The sequence below is a fragment of the Oncorhynchus mykiss genome, chromosome 16, assembly GCF_013265735.2.
Source record: "Oncorhynchus mykiss isolate Arlee chromosome 16, USDA_OmykA_1.1, whole genome shotgun sequence".
NCBI lineage: Eukaryota > Metazoa > Chordata > Actinopteri > Salmoniformes > Salmonidae > Oncorhynchus > Oncorhynchus mykiss.
This window is the reverse complement of record NC_048580.1, coordinates 69,333,046-69,354,411: the sequence shown is the minus strand read 5'-3', so window position 1 is coordinate 69,354,411 and position 21,366 is coordinate 69,333,046. Positions and strand designations below refer to the sequence as shown.

The 21,366-nt window shown below is 46.4% G+C and overlaps 1 protein-coding gene across 1 annotated transcript in view; it reads right to left on the bottom strand.

The window, feature by feature from the left end:
• Window positions 1-6,856: 6,856 nt before the first annotated feature.
• LOC110492642 (syntenin-1) overlaps window positions 6,857-21,366 on the bottom strand; it is a 34,233-nt gene continuing 19,723 nt past the window's right edge. The window contains exons 3-9 of the mRNA XM_036947666.1: window positions 20,167-20,278; window positions 13,350-13,450; window positions 11,082-11,246; window positions 10,221-10,396; window positions 9,463-9,634; window positions 8,132-8,223; window positions 6,857-8,024 (exon numbers count right to left, since the gene is read on the bottom strand). Of these exons, the coding sequence (XP_036803561.1) occupies window positions 7,970-8,024; window positions 8,132-8,223; window positions 9,463-9,634; window positions 10,221-10,396; window positions 11,082-11,246; window positions 13,350-13,450; window positions 20,167-20,278 (873 nt within the window). The 3' untranslated portion in view covers window positions 6,857-7,969. The remainder of the gene's footprint in view (window positions 8,025-8,131; window positions 8,224-9,462; window positions 9,635-10,220; window positions 10,397-11,081; window positions 11,247-13,349; window positions 13,451-20,166; window positions 20,279-21,366) is intronic.

Sequence of the window (21,366 nt, the reverse complement as noted above, 5' to 3'; positions counted from 1 at the left end):
GCAATCACAGCCATACCTGTGCAGTAGTTGGTCTGCTCATTTTGGAGTGAATGATGGGACATATGGCCTTTCCCCCCTAAAGGTACCAGGCAAGCTGCTGCTGTACATTTCTGCTTCCTGTCCTAGATTAACAATCACTCTTGTAGCATTCAGTCCATGTCCACGGTCCAAGAGTTAGTCATTCCAGACCCATGAACCGGAAACATCTCAACAAGGAATCATTTATAGAGATAAAAGAATTCAAACAAAGTTTATTGTTCTGTTAAAAATAGGGGGGGGGGGGGGGGGGAGTATTATGGACTTGGTGTGAGGATTGTCACGGTAATCTGTTGTTATTTAAATGTTTGCATTGAAATCAAATTATGATTGAGTTGGCAGGATTTTAGTGTCTTGTTATTTTGGGCTGTAATGAATGTAAAGTCGTTGAGATGTCAAATAATTGAAAGGCTGAGCAAGCAGACGCTATACTGTAATGTTTTAGTATTAGTCTTTGTTAGGGACTAATGAGCTAACTGATGTCCTATAAGATTGTGATGCAACCAGCAAGAACAGTCCATTGAGTTGAAGTATATTGAGTAGTTCAGAGAGGAAACAGGAAACAGATCTTGTGAAGTATATTGAGTAGTTCAGAGAGGAAACAGGAAACAGATCTTGTGAAGTATATTGAGTAGTTCAGAGAGGAAACAGGAAACAGATCTTGTGAAGTATATTGAGTAGTTCAGAGAGGAAACAGGAAACAGATCTTGTGAAGTATATTGAGTAGTTCAGAGAGGAAACAGGAAACAGATCTTGTGAAGTATATTGAGTAGTTCAGAGAGGAAACAGGCAACAGATCTTGTGAAGTATATTGAGTAGTTCAGAGAGGAAACAGGAAACAGATCTTGTGAAGTATATTGAGTAGTTCAGAGAGGAAACAGGAACAGATCTTGTGAAGTATATTGAGTAGTTCAGAGAGGAAACAGGAACAGATCTTGTGAAGTATATTGAGTAGTTCAGAGAGGAAACAGGAAACAGATCTTGTGAAGTATATTGAGTAGTTCAGAGAGGAAACAGGAAACAGATCTTGTGAAGTATATTGAGTAGTTCAGAGAGGAAACAGGAAACAGGAAACAGATCTGGTCGTTTCTTTAGTCATCCATTTTGTTCTGCACTATTATTCACTTTATGAAGTTAAGCAATTCCCTTTCCCCCATTTTGCTTGAAGTCAAGTTTGTGTTTCCAAAGTCTAATACGTCTACGGTTTCCATGGTATCCAAATTGGCAGTTACAGTCTTGTCTCATCGCTGCAACTCCCGTACCGACTCAGAAGAGGCGAAGGTTGAGAGCCGTGTGTCCTCGGAAACACAACCCAGCCGAGCCGCACTGCTTCTTGACACAATGCCCACTTAACCCGGACTTAACCCAACGTGTCAGCGTGCGCTGCACCCGACCCACCACAAGAGTCGCTAGTGCGCGATGGGACAAGGACATCCCTGCCGGCCAAACCCTCACCTAAACCCAGACCAATTGTAAGCCGCCCCGTGGGTCTCCCGGGTCGCGAACCCAGAATCTCTAGCCTTAGACCACTGCGCCACACCTTATGTCTGCAGTTTTTCATCAGAGTTTTTTGTTGTTGTTGTTGTTGTTGTTGTTGTGCAATATCATTTTGATATTCCATAACTATTCAATACCTGTATTATGGGATACGTTTCCAAAGCTAAAGTGAAATAATCAACTGTAACCAAGAAACAGTGAATTTGAATTTAGATTGTAGCATAGCTGAAGATCCTGACCATTACAGGCCATTTACCTCTGAATGCTGAAAAACATTTGCCTTCCATGACTTTCTTTCTTGTACACAATAGTGTTTTACTGCTTTCTGTAAGGTGTGCTGGATGTGCGTTTATGTTGTTGCTCTGTAATTCCTGTTCATTTTCTTCTGCTTGACAATCCCTCCTCTGCGTGGTTTTGCTTATTTAACCTCTTCGCTATGACTTCCGGCACTTATGAGTAGTAAAATCACAAGCAGCAATGACAAAAATAGATTGGCTGATGAATGGATGAACTGCTTGAAGGCCTCTTTACACACGTTTCACTGTCGTCGTGTGCTTTCACAGCAGGTATGAACAACTTCCACAGCCCTGTTGGGATTTGGAATATGACTCGATATTCTGTGCTGCTATAATTTCTCCCCCTTCATGTATCATCATCATCATTACCTATGAATGCCCCCCCCCCCCCCCCCGTCATTTGTGAGGCCTGCTTGGTAAGGCCTCTAAATGTTTCATTAAAAGCCATAAGTGTTTGAGAATATCTCTAGCAGAATCCCAATCATGAAAGTATAGTGTGAGTGATAATCATAACGATATGCGTTTTATAGACTGACTCGGTCTCCCCGACAGAACGTGACGTGCAGGGCCAACCTCACTCAGGCTGGGAGTTATTGATCGATCGCGAGTTCCTGCCCATCTAGATGCGCAGGCGTTGCGTGCCACGTCATCACACTGTGCAGTCTTGGCATCAGATTGCTACATCATATGATGTGGTTAGCTGATATTATGTTATAGACGTATAGACCTATCAGATTGCTACATCATATGATGTGGTTAGCTGATATTATGTTATAGACATATAGACCTATCAGATTGCTACATCATATGATGTGGTTAGCTGATATTATGTTATAGACCTATAGACCTATCCAGACATTGTAAGATCTGGCATACATCTGCAATGTAGTCAGGCGGGAACGCGATTATTTTCTACATTTCTTGTGCAATTCACTGGTGTTTTAAAGGGGAAAAAAATCGCCTCATAAATGTATATTTTGTTATTTGTTTTCATTAGTCCACCGTTGATACGGACCCAAAATGTTTTACATGTCAGCAGTCAAGTTTACAAGATATTGGACTTTCAAGAAGCAATGTGTCTCCGTAATGTGGCATGTGACACATTGCTTCTTGAAAGTCCAATATCTTGTAAACTTGACTGCTGACATGCAAAAACACGTTGGGACCGTATCAACAGTGGACTAATAAAATGTGTGTGTATATATATATATATATATATATATATACACACACACACACACACACACACGAGGGGATTTTTTTTCTCTCCCTTTTAACAGTGAAACATCAGCCCTGCACAAAATAATCTTAATGAACTGTATTGTTTGTGTCTGGGGTGTTCCGTTAACTAAAAGGCTTTTATAGGTAATGCTGATGTTAGAATCACCGTCTGCTAATTGCTTGTTATTACCCAACAGCTTTGTATTTTTTATGGGTTTTGAAGCATCGTGTGATTTCTGATGTTCTGGCGTTGCCAGCATAGCACTTTAACGAGCCCAGTTCTTTCCATGTACACTGTTCCACCCGCTGCTCTGAAGCATCATTTCATTTGGTAATGCACTGTCTATGATGTTAAGTGTTATCTGTCCTGTGACTTTTTTTTTTACTTGGGAATAATTCCCAGTCTCCAGTGTACCTGTTTTTGTGTGAAAAGCTTTTAGCATCAACATAGACGATCAGGCTTTTATTGGTGGCTCGAAAATAACTACCCAAATCACATTTGGAGTCATCGGAGCTTGCATTAGTACATAGTTCATGTAGTGTCATCGCTATATATATAGCACTAAACACTGTCAAAATGTTTTAGGATTATTTATTTTTTTAATTGTTGTGACATTGCTAAAGGGGTAGACTAGTCTTTTGCTTTCGAAACTAAAGAAAATTGTATTTTTTAACAGGTTTTCCTACTATGTTACTGTATCCTACATCCATTTCACTCATCTTATTTCACAATAGGATTGAAAGATATATTACCTCAGAAATTGTCTGTGTTTCATACGTTCACTCCAAGTAGACCTGGTGCACTTTAGTGTTAAGTCTGAGACTGGCTGGCTCATTAGCATTGGAAGAGTGAGGCTATAGTCACATCTGAGATTGTGCTGTTTCTCTGAGATATACAGTACAATCTTTGGGGGAAATCATTTGAAGTTCTCCTTATGAGCTATTGTATTGAATGTGTACTCTTTATTTTTTTGGTTTTTCCTTTAAATTGTCCAATTATTTGTGTAATGGGATCTATACCCAAGATGGTTGAGTTCTATAATATCTGTACCTGAAAATTGTATTTTCCCTCTTAAATGCCTTGTATGGGGATAAAACAGCAATCAATATTAAGAGCTGTAGCTAGTTAGATCAATTATCTTTAATGGAAAAATTACATATTTTAATGGCAATAGTAGCGACATCACTGTTCTTCAGTACAGATCCATTTTCACTCCCACCATACTGAATAAAAACCAAATGACTCTATATTAAAACAGCATGGAGAACAACTGACAGTCGTCTCTTTTTCATCCCCTTTCTCTGTTCAGTTACACACCCAGTTTCCACCTAAATGGAGGTCATTTAAAATAGCTGTGGAGAGGGAATGTAATCAAGTTTTGTTGTGGAATTTCAAGTTTTAGGTTTTTGTTGGGCGTCCTCCCATCCTGTGTTCTGTGGAGGAAGTCTATTAAATGATAACGTCACCTGTTTGATAAAGTATGAAATTGGATGTGCCGAAATGTGGCCTCTTGAGTCCAGCCCTGCTTTAGAGCAGTACCAGCCATAGTGCTTAGCTGATCAAGACGGTCTTTATACATTTTATTGAATCATTTTTTGATTGAATTAATCCCTCCAGTTGGGAGACCCATGAAATGGCGCACAATTGGCCCAGCGTCATCCAGGTTAGGGGAGGGTTTGGCCGGCTGGGATGTCCTTGTCGTCCAGGTTAGGGGAGGGTTTGACCGGCTGGGATGTCCTTGTCGTCCAGGTTAGGGGAGGGTTTGGCCGGCTGGGATGTCCTTGTCGTCCAGGTTAGGGGAGGGTTTGGCCGGCTGGGATGTCCTTGTCGTCCAGGTTAGGGGTGGGTTTGGCCGGCTGGGATGTCCTTGTCGTCCAGGTTAGGGGAGGGTTTGGCCGGCTGGGATGTCCTTGTCGTCCAGGTTAGGGGTGGGTTTGGCCGGCTGGGATGTCCTTGTCGTCCAGGTTAGGGGAGGGTTTGGCCGGCTGGGATGTCCTTGTCGTCCAGGTTAGGGGAGGGTTTGGCCGGCTGGGATGTCCTTGTCGTCCAGGTTAGGGGAGGGTTTGGCCGGCTGGGATGTCCTTGTCGTCCAGGTTAGGGGAGGGTTTGGCCGGCTGGGATGTCCTTGTCGTCCAGGTTAGGGGTGGGTTTGGCCGGCTGGGATGTCCTTGTCGTCCAGGTTAGGGGTGGGTTTGGCCGGCTGGGATGTCCTTGTCGTCCAGGTTAGGGGTGGGTTTGGCCGGCTGGGATGTCCTTGTCGTCCAGGTTAGGGGAGGGTTTGGCCGGCTGGGATGTCCTTGTCGTCCAGGTTAGGGGAGGGTTTGGCCGGCTGGGATGTCCTTGTCGTCCAGGTTAGGGGTGGGTTTGGCCGGCTGGGATGTCCTTGTCGTCCAGGTTAGGGGAGGGTTTGGCCGGCTGGGATGTCCTTGTCGTCCAGGTTAGGGGTGGGTTTGGCCGGCTGGGATGTCCTTGTCGTCCAGGTTAGGGGAGGGTTTGGCCGGCTGGGATGTCCTTGTCGTCCAGGTTAGGGGTGGGTTTGGCCGGCTGGGATGTCCTTGTCGTCCAGGTTAGGGGAGGGTTTGGCCGGCTGGGATGTCCTTGTCGTCCAGGTTAGGGGAGGGTTTGGCCGGCTGGGATGTCCTTGTCGTCCAGGTTAGGGGAGGGTTTGGCCGGCTGGGATGTCCTTGTCGTCCAGGTTAGGGGAGGGTTTGGCCGGCTGGGATGTCCTTGTCGTCCAGGTTAGGGGTGGGTTTGGCCGGCTGGGATGTCCTTGTCGTCCAGGTTAGGGGTGGGTTTGGCCGGCTGGGATGTCCTTGTCGTCCAGGTTAGGGGTGGGTTTGGCCGGCTGGGATGTCCTTGTCGTCCAGGTTAGGGGAGGGTTTGGCCGGCTGGGATGTCCTTGTCGTCCAGGTTAGGGGAGGGTTTGGCCGGCTGGGATGTCCTTGTCGTCCAGGTTAGGGGTGGGTTTGGCCGGCTGGGATGTCCTTGTCGTCCAGGTTAGGGGTGGGTTTGGCCGGCTGGGATGTCCTTGTCGTCCAGGTTAGGGGAGGGTTTGGCCGGCTGGGATGTCCTTGTCGTCCAGGTTAGGGGAGGGTTTGGCCGGCTGGGATGTCCTTGTCGTCCAGGTTAGGGGAGGGTTTGGCCGGCTGGGATGTCCTTGTCGTCCAGGTTAGGGGAGGGTTTGGCCGGCTGGGATGTCCTTGTCGTCCAGGTTAGGGGAGGGTTTGGCCGGCTGGGATGTCCTTGTCGTCCAGGTTAGGGGAGGGTTTGGCCGGCTGGGATGTCCTTGTCGTCCAGGTTAGGGGTGGGTTTGGCCGGCTGGGATGTCCTTGTCGTCCAGGTTAGGGGTGGGTTTGGCCGGCTGGGATGTCCTTGTCGTCCAGGTTAGGGGTGGGTTTGGCCGGCTGGGATGTCCTTGTCGTCCATCGCGCTCTAGCGACTCCTTGTGGTGGGCCAGGTGCACGCTGGCTTCTGTCGACCAGCTGTACGGTGTTTCCTCAGACACATTGGTGCACGCTGGCTTCCGGGTTAAACTAGCAGTGGGTCAAGAAGCAGTGCGGCTTGGCGGGATTTTGTTTCAGAGGACGCATGGCTCTCGACCCCCGTCCCGTCCCGTCTGGGAGTTGCGGCGATGGGACAAGACGATAACTACCAATTGAGAAGAACAATAATAGAATCCAAAGTGTCTAGCTACTTCCTCCTCCAGGCAGGAAATGGGTGTTCTAAACTAGAGCACACATTTAGTTGACATGTCGAAGGATATATCTTCTGTGAACAAAGGGGAGGGGACACTGATATAGCAGAATTTAAAATATGAACAAAATTATTATTTATTTGTTTTTACATTAATTATGAAGGGGTTGTGTTAAATGCATTCAGTTGTACAACTGACTAGGTGTCTCCCTTCCCCCTTTACATTCGTATAGAAACATTTAGATTCTAGCATTTACAGAACGATGGCTGTGTGTTGTTTATTAAAGATGATATAAAAATGCAATACAAAACACGCTTCCAAACAAGAACAACATTGTAATATTAAGAAGAAACTCACCGATCAGGGCCCAGATTCACAAAACATTAAGAAGAAATGTCTTCCCTTAAACTATAGACTTATGAAGAGAGTTAAGCAAAGTTGCTATTCCTCAAAAAGGTCACTGGAAATGTTAATGCTTTTGTTTCTTAAGTTTTTGCGTGAGAAATGTTTTGCGATTCTGAGCCCAGGTCACGTTTTCCGTCTTGCCGTGCACATCAATCAACAAGTAGAGGGAATGATTGATTGAACCCCTAGATAACGTACATATTAATAACTTCAGTTTCTTGATTACTTTGTGCAAACAAATCCATTCCCAGTTAATTTTGACTCGACTTGGATCAATAAAAATAAAACATTTTAATGGTTACAGGAAAGTGCACTTAGTGGGTCCGCCCAGCGTAATGTCCCAGCTGCATAAGGGGAACAGGCTTATGATCAACGACCATGGAGATCATTGGCTTTTACAGCATTTTGACACAAAAGGTGAAAGGTCACGAGCCAATGAACCATTAACTTGCTCTTTATGAGGACGCTCTGGACTCATGATAGTGCGCATGGCTTTAAAACAAAAAGGTGTACTCAATGCAATGCCACAAACATAATTATAAGAAAACAATACTGGACTACAAGAGTTATGTAAAAACAGACAAAAGGGATAGAAGTAGAAAAGGAGCTACATTGAATAACACTATTTGAGCCATCGGAGGAAAAAAAAAGAGAAGGTATATTTAGATTATGCTACGATGAAAGACGAAGGCGGTGACTGTGATACAATAAGTTTTTCAGTACAGAGAGCGAGTTGACCCTATTGGCTGTTTTGGGGGGCCCAATGGGAACTCTGGAGATTGTAGGCATCCTGTAGGAGACGTGGTCACGTTCCGGCCTTCACACCTCTGGCACAGAGTGGTCCATGGCTGAACGCAGCAGACCACTGGACATTCTAAAAAGACAAACATATTCTATTAATCCAAATGATCATAAGTGTTCTACCAACTGTACCAACCTGAGACCTTATAACGCGATTCCTTAAAACTCCTAACTGCTTACCTCTTGACCATGTGTTCGTAGATGAACTTGGGCATGATGGTGATGGTCATGGCTGTAGGAGAGGTGGTCAGGATGTCCTTGATCTGAGCATCCTGCACATCAACAAACAGTATTACCATATACTGAGTGGCCAGTTTATTAGGTACGCCACTCTGTTCACGAAACTGGATCGCTTCTACAGACAGTGAGTCACGTGGCTGTGGCTTGCTATAAAAAGCAGGCAGACAGGCATCCAGTTAGTGTTGGATTGAACGTTAGAATGGACAAAACTAGTGACATGATCGTCGGTGCCAGGCTCGCCGGATACAGTATCTCAGAAACGGCCGGCCTCCTGGGCTTTTCACGTACGACAGTGTCTAGGGCATGGGAATTCAACTCTGACCTTACAAGGTCCGGAGCCTGCTGGTTTTCTGATAATTCATTGCACACACCTGGTGTCCCAGGTCTAAAATCAGTCCCTGTTTAGGGAAGGGAACAATGAATATACAGTGGAACTGGCTTCGAGGTCCAGAGTTGAGTTTGCGGGGTCGAGGATTTACCGAGAATGGTGCGACAAAACAAAACAAACCAGTCAGCGGCAGTCCTGTGGGCGGAAACAGATCGATAATGAGAGAGGTCGACAGAAAATGGCAAGAAATGTGCAAGCTAACAGGCGGCCCACAAATCCCAGAACACACACACACACACACACACACACCTCGTCGATCCTCGTCACGGATTGGCTATTGCAGCATATATCCACACCGGGTTCCACTCCTATCAGCTAAAAACAAGAAGCGGCTCCAGTGAGAATGCGTTCACCAACACTGGACAATTGAGGAGTGGAAAAACACTGCCTGGTCCAACGAATCACAGTTCCTGTTGCGTCATGCTGAGTCAGGATTTGGTGTAAGCAGCGTGAGTCCATGGCCCCATCCTGCCTGGGGTCAACGGTACAGGCTGGTGGCGGTGGTGTACTGACGTGGGGGATGTTTTCCTGTCACACGTCGATTGAACGCCACAGTGAATCTGAACGTTGTTGCTGACCAAACCCAATAAGAGAGTCTTTGGGATGAGATGGAATGGGCTGTTGACAGCATGAATGTGCCACCGTCCAATCTACAGCAACTGCATGATGCCATTGCGTCAGCATGGACCAAGATCCCTGTTTAACGTTCAAGACACCTTGAAGAATCCATGCCCTGAAGAATTCAGGCTGTTCTGGAGTCAAAGCGGGGGGGTCAGACCCGGTAATAGACTTAATAAACTGGCCACTGAGTGTACATTCAACTTTGGGACACCGATTCATCGTCAGGGAGAAGTCACCAGAAACATTTGAAGTCAAAGCTCACCTTGAGGCCGATAACATTCTGTCCGTTGATCTCACAGATGTAGTGGGACGTCAGCAGGCCGTTGCGAGCGGCCGAACCATCCTTGACCAGCGAGGTGATGTTGCCCGACTTGAAGATGAACCCAACGTGGCCTGAGCTGTCTTTGTGCATGGTGACAGTACGCTGGAACGGCCTGAGGTCAGAACACAAACACAAAAGGCTCATGAGGTAGTTAATACTCAAGACGACCACTTAGTAGTAGTACAGTCCAAATCCGCCATTGTTTTTCATCGTGTCCTTTGGTCAGTATGATATTTTGTGAAAAGGCAAACAAACAACCTCTGATTAATAGTAAAACACCACAACATGTAGTGTTGTGATATGACCAGCAGGAGGAGCCAGATCTGTAGTGTTTGTCAGGTTCACAGAGCAACTAAGAAAATTTTTACACTCCACTTACTCAAACATTCCCTCTTATTGGCCAGACATATTGATGAACAGCAACACCTCATGACATAATCCAAGGAACTACAACAAACTGATCAGACCGGACTACACTGCGGCCCTGCGTCGTCCAGGGTAAGGGAGGGTTTGGCCGGGGTAGGGGAGGGTTTGTCCGGGGTAGGGGAGGGTTTGGCCGGGGTAGGGGAGGGTTTGTCTGGGGTAGGGATGTCATTGTAAAATAAGAATTTCTTCTTAAACTGACTTGCCTCATTAAAAAAAGGTTAAATAAATAAAATAGTATCTGCATGAAATAACGGTGGTCGTCACCTCCTTACCTGTCCCGGACAATGAGCTCGATGCGGGTCTCCGCAGCAACCTTCAGGGCTTTGTGGGCCTTGTCCAGGCTCCAGCCAGCACAGTTCTGCCCGTTGATCTGGAGGACCTGGTCCCCGAAGCGCAGGCCCCCCAGGGCGGCCGGGGAGTTGGCCTGAACCAGCTGGATAAACACGCCCTGAGGAGACGGATGGATAACTGTAATCTGGTTTGAGGACAGATGGATAACCGTAATCTGTAGTCTGGTTTGAGGACAGATGGATAACCGTAATCTGTAGTCTGGTTTGAGGACAGATGGATAACTGTAATCTGTAGTCTGGTTTGAAGACAGATGGATAACCGTAATCTGTAGTCTGGTTTGAGGACAGATGGATAACCGTAATCTGTAGTCTGGTTTGAGGACAGATGGAGAACTGTAATCTGTAGTCTGGTTTGAGGACAGATGGATAACCGTAATCTGTAGTCTGGTTTGAGGACAGATGGATAACTGTAATCTGTAGTCTGGTTTGAGGACAGATGGATAACCGTAATCTGTAGTCTGGTTTGAGGACAGATGGATAACTGTAATCTGTAGTCTGGTTTGAAGACAGATGGATAACCGTAATCTGTAGTCTGGTTTGAGGACAGATGGATAACCGTAATCTGTAGTCTGGTTTGAGGACAGATGGAGAACTGTAATCTGTAGTCTGGTTTGAAGACAGATGGATAACCGTAATCTGTAGTCTGGTTTGAGGACAGATGGATAACCGTAATCTGTAGTCTGGTTTGAGGACAGATGGATAACCGTAATCTGTAGTCTGGTTTGAGGACAGATAGCCTAATTTACGACCAGACTACGGATTAGGGATTTGATAATGACTCACATTGTCGATGGCTCTTAGCCTCAGGCCGACCTTCCTATCCTGGTCCTTACAGAGGATGATCTCACGCAGGCCGGGACGGATCTCTGCCCTCTTGATGCCCACGTCTGACCCCGTCACGGGACACACCATGCCACTGATTCCCATGCCAGAGGACACCGCCACTTGCTGTGGAGAGAGGGAGGTGACATTAAGATAAGAGGGCGGAGATTGGAAAATAGATGGTAATGGTAATGGTTTCCCATCAATAAGCAATTGGAGATGGAACGTTTCCCATCAATATGTGGGAGATTGACTGTAACATTTCCAGGTTAACCAGTATAATTTTCACTTGCTAAACATCCCCCCAAAGATCTTATAGAAAATAGACTTGCTTTTAGTTCTCACTCCTATGTTATAAGACGGACTCGGACTGTAAATTTGCCAGATTCTAGAATTGTTATTTTTTGTGTTCTAAAGTGAGTGAGAGAAGTAAATGTCAGTGGACATGATACAAGGCAGTATGAGAGATCACCCACACACTTCCACTAGCCTACTCACTAAAGAGGAGCAGGCCTCCCAGACACTCCCACTAGCCTACACACTAAAGAGGAGCAGAGGCCTCCCAGACACTCCCACTAGCCTACACACTAAAGAGGAGCAGAGGCCTCCCAGACACTCCCACTAGCCTACACACTAAAGAGGAGCAGAGGCCTCCCAGACACTCCCGCCTGGCCTACACACTAAAGAGGAGCAGAGGCCTCCCAGACACTCCCACTAGCCTACTCACTAAACAGGAGCAGAGGCCTCCCAGACACTCCAGGCTGTTGAGGAGTCCGTCAGTGCTGCTCTGGGAACACAGTGCTATGCTACACTGTACTCTGGTTTCTTTTTTTCTTTATTTTTCCATGGTATCCAAATTGGTAGTTACAGTCTTGTCTCATCGCTGCAACTCCCGTACGGACTCGGGAGAGGCGAAGGTCGAGAGCCATGCGTCCTCCGAAACACAACCCAACCAAGCCGCACTGCTTCTTGAGACAATGCCCGATTAACCCGGAAGCAAGCCGCACCAATGTGTCGGAGGAAACACCGTACACCTGGCGACCGTGTCAATGTGCACTGCGCCATGCCCGCCACAGGAGTCGCTAGTGCCTGATGGGATAAGAACATCATTGCCAGCCAAACCCTCCCCTAACCCGGACGACGCTGGGCCAATTGTGCTCTGCCCCATGGGTCTCCCGGTCGCGGCTGGTTGCGACAGAGCCTGGACTTGGGACCCAGGATCTCTAGTGGCACAGCTAGCACTGTGATGCAGTGCCTTAGACCACGGCACCACTCGGGAGGCCTGTATTCCGGTTTCTAAAGAGCCTGCTAGGAGTCCGTAGGACCGGGACGACACCAGTATCGCAACACGAGTTAGTATCGTGGCAAGGAAACAAAACACAAAGCGGATTTAACTTCTTTAAGAACACAACCCTAATGTTGGAAACAAACATGTTGTCATCCAGAGTCACATGTATTTATTTTCCAGGTTATAGAACACAATCTGTTACACACAGCAGGTTTTAAAAAGGACCAAAGAGTTCGGTTAGCTTTGTGTTTTCATTTTTGCCATGGAAAAAAAAATTGCAATACAGATACTGGTATCGTCCCGACACTATGAGTCCACTACTGAGAGCTCATCCAAAATCACTGTCCCTCCTGCCTGCCCCCCCCCCCCCCCCCTAAAACCTAGGCTACATGTCGCATTCATGTACAACTCTGACGAACCAAATCAAGCTCAAGTATCTCTTGTTGAACCCTGTGGTTTGAATGTAATCTCTCTCATTGAACCCTGTGGTTTGAATGTAATCTCTCTCGTTGAACCCTGTGGTTTGAATGTAATCTCTCTCGTTGAACCCTGTGATTTGAATGTATATTTACTAACTACAGTCTGAGTCGCCGTGTATACACTTCAGCATGTTTTTGTGAAGCAGAGGGAACTTCATCCAGGGCCGTGCGGTCTTCTCCAGAGACCTACAGGATGTGTTGTGTACTGGTGTTAGCTGGCCTGATGGCACTGGGGTCTGCTCTGCTGACGTCTGAGCATCACACAGAGGAAATATCACCCAGTAAAAATAGACCTTACATAATATGACATTCAGGCATCTTATCCCTCACTCAGCCAATGAGGAGGAAGTACCGCTGAAATGAGGTCACAACTGACATCCTTCATTACAGACACATAGGGACACCATCTGACATACATCAGCAACAAGAAGTAGGCCTAAATCCTCCACACGCACAACTTACATTGTCTGCCATGGGCACCGAGGCCATGTTCCTCTGCACCTCATCACTGTCGAGGCTCAGGCCCATGTACTCTCCCAGCTCCTCCAGGTTAGGGTACAGGGCTAGGAGATAACAACACACAGTTAATATAAAAATAAAAAAAATCACATGTTATTTGTCACACGCACCTAGTACAAAACAGGTGTAGACCTTACAGTGAAATGCTTACTTCCAAGCCCTTAACCAACAATGCAGTTTTAAGAAGAAGGCGTTAAGAAAGTATTTACTAAAATAAACTGAAGTTTAAAAAAAAATCATAATTAAAAGAGCAATAACAGTAACAAGGCTTCATACAGGGGGTACCGGTACAGAGTCAACGTGCAGGGGCACCGGTTAGTCCAGGTAATATGTACATGTAGGTAGAGGTAAAGTGACTATGCATGGGTAACAAACAGAGTAGCAACAGTGTAAAAATGGGGGTGGGGGCAATGCAAATAGTCCAGGTGGCCATTTGATTAGCTGTTCAGGAGTCTTATGGCTTGGGGATAGAAGCTGTTTAGAAGCTTTTTGGACTAGTACCGCTTGCCGTGTGGTAGCAGAGAGAACAGTCTATGACTAGGGTGGCTGGAGTCTGGCAACTTTTTGGGGCCTTCCTCTGACACCGCCTGGTATAGAGGTGCTGGACGGCAGGAAGCTTGTCCCCAGTGATGTACTGGGCCATACGCACTACCCTCTGTAGTGCCTTGCGGTCGGAGGCCGAGCAGTTGCCAAACTAGGCGGTGATGAAACCATGCTCTCGATGGTGCAGCAGTATAACTTTTTGAGGATCTGAGGACCCATGCCAAATCTTCTCCTGAAGGGGAATAGGCTTTGTTGTGCCCTCTTCACAATTGTCATGGTGTGTTTGGACCTTGAAAGTTTGTTGGACACCAAGGAACTTGAAGCTCTCAACCTGCTCTACTACAGCCCCTTAATGATGGTGTTGGAGTCGTGCTTGGCCATGCAGTCATGGGTGAACAGGGAGCACAGGAGGGGACTGAGCATGCACCCCTGAGGGGCCCCCGTGTTGAAGATCAGCGTGGCAGATGTGTCATTACCTACCCTTACCACCTGGGGGTGCCCCGTCAGGAAGTCCAGGATCCAGTTGCAAAGGGAGGCGTTTAGTCCCTAGGTCCTTAGCTCATCACTAAGCTAAGGACCCTGTAGTTCACGGTCCTCTGTAGCTCAGTTGGTAGAGCACGCACGGTCCTCTGTAGCTCAGTTGGTAGAGCATGGTCCTCTGTAGTTCAGTTACTCAGTACCTTGTTGAAGCACCTTTGGCAGCGAACACAGCCTTGAGTCTTCTTGGCACACCTGTATTTGGGGAGTTGCTCACATTCTTCTCTGCAGATCCTCTCAAGCTCTGTCAGGTTGGATGGGGAGCGTTGCTGCACAGCTACTCTCAGGTCTCTCTAGAGATGTTCGATCTGGTTCAAGTCCAGGTTCTGGCTGGAACACTCAGGGACAGAGACTTGTCCCAAAACCACTTCTCCGTTGTCTTGGCTTTGTGCTTAAGAGACGTTTCTTCTGCTGGAAGGTGAACCTATGCCCCAGTCGGAGGTCCTGAGCGGTCTGGAGCAGGGTTTTCATCAAAGATCTCTGTACTTTGCTCCATTCATCTTTACCTGGATCCTGACTAGTCTACCAGTCTCCCTGCCGCTGAACAACATCCGCACAGCATGATGCTGCCACCACCATGCTTCACTGTAGGGATGGTGCCAGGTTTCCTCCAGACGTGACGCTTGGCATTCAGGCCAAAGATTTCAATCTTGGTTTCATCAGACCAGAGAATCTTGTTTCTCATGGTCAGAGTACTTTAGGTGCCTTTTGGCAAACTCCAAGCGGGCTGTCATGTGCCTTTTACTGAGGAGTAGCTTCCACCTGGCAACTCTACCATTAAGGCCTGATTGGTGGATTGCTGCAGAGATGGTTGTCCTTCTGGAAGGTTCTCCCATCTCCAAAAAGGAACTCTGGAGCTCTTTCAGAGTGACCATTGGGTTCTTAGTCACCTCCCTGACCAAGGCCCTTCTCCCCCGATTGCTCAGTTTGGCAGGGCGGCCAGCTCTAGGAGTCTTGGTGGTTCCAAACTTCTTCCTTTTAAGAATGATGGCGTCCACTGTCCTTGGGGGACCTTCAATGCTGCAGACATTTTTTGTTGTTCTGTGCCTCGACACAATCCTGTCTCGGAGGTCTACGGACAACTCCTTCAACCTCATGGCTTGGTTTTTGCGCCGACATGCAACCTTTCCAAATCATGTCTAATCAATTGAATTTACCACAGGTGTACCCCAATCAAGTTGTAGAAACATCTAGAATGATCAATGGAAACAGGATGCACCTGAGCTCAATTTCGAGTCTCATAGCAAAGGGTCTGAATACTTACGTAAATAAAATATTTCTGTTTTTTATTTTTTATTTTTTTTAAATTTGCTTTGTCATTATAGATTGAAGAAATTGTTTTTGTGGAAAGGGAATTGGTCTGAATACTTTCCAAATCCCAAGTCTGTCTTTTACTGTGTCTTTGATATTTCACATGGACGACATTACTAAAGGTTAACAGTCGACGTGGACGACATTACTAAAGGTCAACAGTCGACATTACTAAAGGTTAACAGTCGACGTGGACGACATTACTAAAGGTCAACAGTCGACATTACTAAAGGTTAACAGTCGACGTTACTAAAGGTTAACAGTCGACGTTACTAAAGGTTAACAGTCGACATTACTAAATGTTAACAGTCGACGTGGACGACATTACTAAATGTCAACATTCAACATTACTAAAGGTCAACAGTCGACATTACTAAATGTTAACAGTCGACGTGGACGACATTACTAAAGGTCAACAGTCAACATTACTAAAGGTCAACAGTCGACATTACTAAAGGTCAACAGTCGACATTACTAAAGGTTAACAGTCGACGTGGACGACATTACTAAATGTCAACAGTCGACATTACTAAAGGTTAACAGTCAACGTTACTAAAGGTTAACAGTCGACATTACTAAAGGTTAACAGTCGACGTGGACAACATTACTAAAGGTCAACAGTCGACATTACTAAAGGTCAGCAGTCGACATTACTAAATGTTAACAGTCGACGTGGACGACATTACTAAAGGTCAACAGTCGACATTACTAAAGGTTAACAGTCAACGTTACTAAAGGTTAACAGTCGACATTACTAAAGGTTAACAGTCGACGTGGACGACATTACTAAAGGTCAACAGTCAACATTACTAAAGGTTAGCAGTCGACGTTACTAAAGGTTAACAGTCGACGTGGACGACATTACTAAAGGTTTACGGGCGACGTTACTAAAGGTTAACAGTCGACGTGGACGACATTACTAAAGGTTTACGGTTGACATTACTAAAGGTTTACGGTCGACAGTAACATCTGGAAGACAAGGTGCATTATGAACACTGTGGGGTTTTTTTTGTACAAATCAAAACAGAATATTAAAAAAAATAAAAAATAAGACCGACAATTACATCTGTAAAGTATGTAATTATGAACTCAAATATATTGATGTGACTGTTGAATTGTATTCATGTGAACTATTTATGATCGTAAAATGTGAAAAACAATAAATATGTTTTTAGGAATAAAGTTTGGGTGGAAAGTTAAAGGACACGTGTATACCAAGGCATGTGGGAGACTGACACGAAAAGCCAGACAGTCACACAGCACCCCCACAATAAACATTAAAAGGCATAGGCTATAGGACACTATTTTTGGTTCAAACTAAGGAATACACATGATTGACACAGAACATCCACCCACACGGTCCACAGATGCTGTATGGGAGACGAATTTGCTGTCAGTGATTCAACTAACCACCGCCTACACGCATCATTAGAGGATCTCTTCCTATTGGACAGGAAAAATATATATATAGACCAAGCACTGCTCAGTCTACGCATTGGTTTGGTTAACACACATACTCATTTAATAATTTAACTATTGGCCTCTCTTCTCACACACACAACTACCACTCAGCTAATACAGGATATGAACTGACCTTGGCCTGGTGTAATCTGCAATACCATTACCTCTCAGAGTTGCAGTGATCTGTAAACCCCAGGGATTAAATGATGTCTCAGTGTTAGTTTTACTCTTTCATCTAACCTCACCCCTGGCCCCTACGGAGCACCGGGGCTGAGCCTGACCTCACACCTGGCCCCTTCGGATCACCGGGGCTGAGCCTGACCTCACACCTGGCCCCTACGGATCACCGGGGCTGAGCCTGACGACAACACTGGCCCCTACGGATCACCGGGGCTGAGCCTGACGACAACACTGGCCCCTACGGATCACCGGGGCTGAGCCTGACGACAACACTGGCCCCTACGGATCACCGGGGCTGAGCCTGACGACAACACTGGCCCCTACGGATCACCGGGGCTGAGCCTGACGACAACACTGGCCCCTACGGATCACCGGGGCTGAGCCTGACGACAACACTGGCCCCTACGGATCACCGGGGCTGAGCCTGACGACAACACTGGCCCCTACGGATCACCGGGGCTGAGCCTGACGACAACACTGGCCCCTACGGATCACCGGGGCTGAGCCTGACGACAACACTGGCCCCTACGGATCACCGGGGCTGAGCCTGACGACAACACTGGCCCCTACGGATCACCGGGGCTGAGCCTGACGACAACACTGGCCCCTACGGATCACCGGGGCTGAGCCTGACGACAACACTGGCCCCTACGGATCACCGGGGCTGAGCCTGACGACAACACTGGCCCCTACGGATCACCGGGGCTGAGCCTGACGACAACACTGGCCCCTACGGATCACCGGGGCTGAGCCTGACGACAACACTGGCCCCTACGGATCACCGGGGCTGAGCCTGACGACAACACTGGCCCCTACGGATCACCGGGGCTGAGCCTGACGACAACACTGGCCCCTACGGATCACCGGGGCTGAGCCTGACGACAACACTGGCCCCTACGGATCACCGGGGCTGAGCCTGACGACAACACTGGCCCCTACGGATCACCGGGGCTGAGCCTGACGACAACACTGGCCCCTACGGATCACCGGGGCTGAGCCTGACGACAACACTGGCCCCTACAGATCACAGAAAATGAAAATATATGAAAGAAGAATAACAGAACAGAGGTGTGTAATAACAGAACAAAGGTGTGTAATAACAGAACAGAGGTGTGTAATAACAGAACAGAGGTGTGTAATAACAGAACAGAGGTGTGTAATAACAGAACAGAGGTGTGTAATAACAGAACAAAGGTGTGTAAAAACAGAACAGAGGAGGAGGAGGAGGTGTGTAATAACAGAACAGAGGTGTGTAATAACAGAACAGAGGGGTGTAATAACAGAAGAGGAGGAGGTGGTGATGTGTAATAACAGAACAGAGGTGGTGATGTGTAATGACAGAACAGAGGAGGTGATGTGTAATGACAGAACAGAGGAGGTGATGTGTAATGACAGAACAGAGGAGGTGATGTGTAATGACAGAACAGAGGAGGTGATGTGTAATGACAGAACAGAGGAGGTGATGTGTAATGACAGAACAGAGGAGGTGATGTGTAATGACAGAACAGAGGAGGTGATGTGTAATGACAGAACAGAGGAGGTGATGTGTAATGACAGAACAGAGGAGGAGATGTGTAATGACAGAACAGAGGAGGAGGTGTGTAATAACAGAACAGAGGAGGAGGTGGCGATGTGTAATAACAGAACAGAGGTGGTGATGTGTGAGGGAATGAAGGGAGAGCAATGAGAGGGGATGCAGAGATAAGACATGATTGGAGGAAATGAGGAAGCGGGCAGCAGTGAGAGCTGTGGTTGGGATGAGGTCCAGTGGTGATGTCATGCAGGGCCATTTCCTTCACCACCTTTCCTGTCTGTCCCCTTCAGGCCTGAGGAAGAAAACTCCCCTCCCAGCGCTGCTACCAGGCCAGCCGTCTCCATGTCAACCATTAGCTAGCTCCACTGGGAGAAAACCAAAGCCCAGAGCACATCCCATACTGAGAAAGAGAGAATGAGAGAGTGGAAGAGGGGGAACAAGTGAAAAAGAGCAGAAAACCACCTTTTTTTCCCCTCCCTGTGTGGGCCCTGTCCACCTCCCTTTTATATGGTAGTCCTGCCTCCCTCCCTCTATTGGAATCCCTGCTCACTGTGGTCTCCCTGCCCATTTCACCCTCGCTCAATGAAAGACACAGACTGAGCGGAGACCGATCCACAGAGTAGGAGCTGAGCTAAAGAACATTCAATAAGACCCCATACCCCCAACTGCCTCTAATCCTCAGCCTGTCTTTATCTCCTCTCAACACCACACTACAGAGCCAAAAGGCCTTTCACCACTAAACAACAGCCTGATTCAGAGAAGAGCCCCAAAACAGACACAAAGATGGAAAGGGAAACCAAGGGACGAAAGGGAGAGTAGAAAGAAAGTGAGAGACCAGGGACTGTATTCATAAAGTGTCTCAGGGTATAAGTGCTGCTCTAGGATCAGTGTTTCCTTTCAGATCATAATGAATAAGATTACATGGACACAGAAAGACCTGATCCAAAGAGCAGCAATCCTACTCTTGAGAAGTTTTGTAAATAGGAACACCCTGGTCTGGATGAGGGGCAAACCAACAGGGAAAATACAGAATATGGTCTGTGATACACAACGTATCTCTGCGTGCAGTTTGAAGGAAGTTGCACAGTAACTTTAGTGCAATGACTGGAAGACATAACAAAAATGGTATCCACGTGTTCATACGACACTGTGGAAGTCCAGAGGTATCCCTTTAACATGTGGTATAGGCCTCACAGAAGCCGGTGGACTCCCCTGATGATGGCATCCCCAGCACAGCAGCCTGCGGCTGGTAGGTCCCCTCAGCGATGGCTGGGGTAGCAGTGGTATGGGCCAATTGGGTCTGAGCCTAGGAGAAAGACAGTAAAGATGTTTATTAAGTCACCACACTGAAACTAAATATATAGATATATTATTTTTTTTTCTTTTCACCTTTATTCAACCAGGTAGGCCAGAAGAACAAGTTCTCATTTACAACTGTGACCTGGCCAAGATGAAGCAAAGCAGTGCGACACAAACAGAGTTACACATGGGATAAACAAACGTGCAGACGATAACACAATTGAAAAATCTATGTCAATTTGATGGGCTTATGTCTGTTAAATTGAATGGTCTTGAATGGTGTGCCCCAAGGCTCTGTACTTGGTCCTCTCTTATTCACTATTTATATAAATGATTTAGACAAAAATGTCCAAAATACACAACTTCATTTTTATGCTGATCTTACTGTTATTTACTGTTGTGCCTCGTCTCTTACAAAAGCTTTCCAGAGCTTGCAAACTGCTTTTTATACTGTTCAACATACCTTGTGTCAATTGAAGCTTATCCTCAATACTGATAAAAATAAACTAATGGTGTTTTCTATTGCAAGAAATAGACCTGAGCCTTTCACCTATGACTACCTGTCAGGGCATGGAGATTGAGGTTGTAACCTCATATAAATATCTTGGAATTTTAATTGATGACGGCCTCTCTTTTAAATTGCATATTCAACAACTTACATTGAAATTGAAGCTGAAATTGGGATTTTATTTTATTTTATTTTTATTAGGCCTGTTTTTCTTTTGAAGCCAGAACGAGGCTAGTGTCAGCTACATTTATGCCTTTACTAGACTATGGGGATATTTTATATATGAATTCTTCTGCTCAGTGTTTGAGATCAATTGACACTCTTTACCATGGCACTTTGAGATTTATTTTAAACTGCAAAACACTATGCACCACTGCACTTTGTATACCAGGGTTGGCTGGTCTTCTCTAGCCACTCGTAGGCTCAGTCACTGGGATACTTTTATTTACAAAGCCATTTTGGGTTTACTAACTTTTTATTTGTGCATTTTTAATTTGTATTGTTCAGAAATGTGGTGGGTCGTCTCTTCGTTCGCTGGACTTTATCCTGCTAACTGTTCCAAATGTCCGAACTGAATTTGTTAAAAG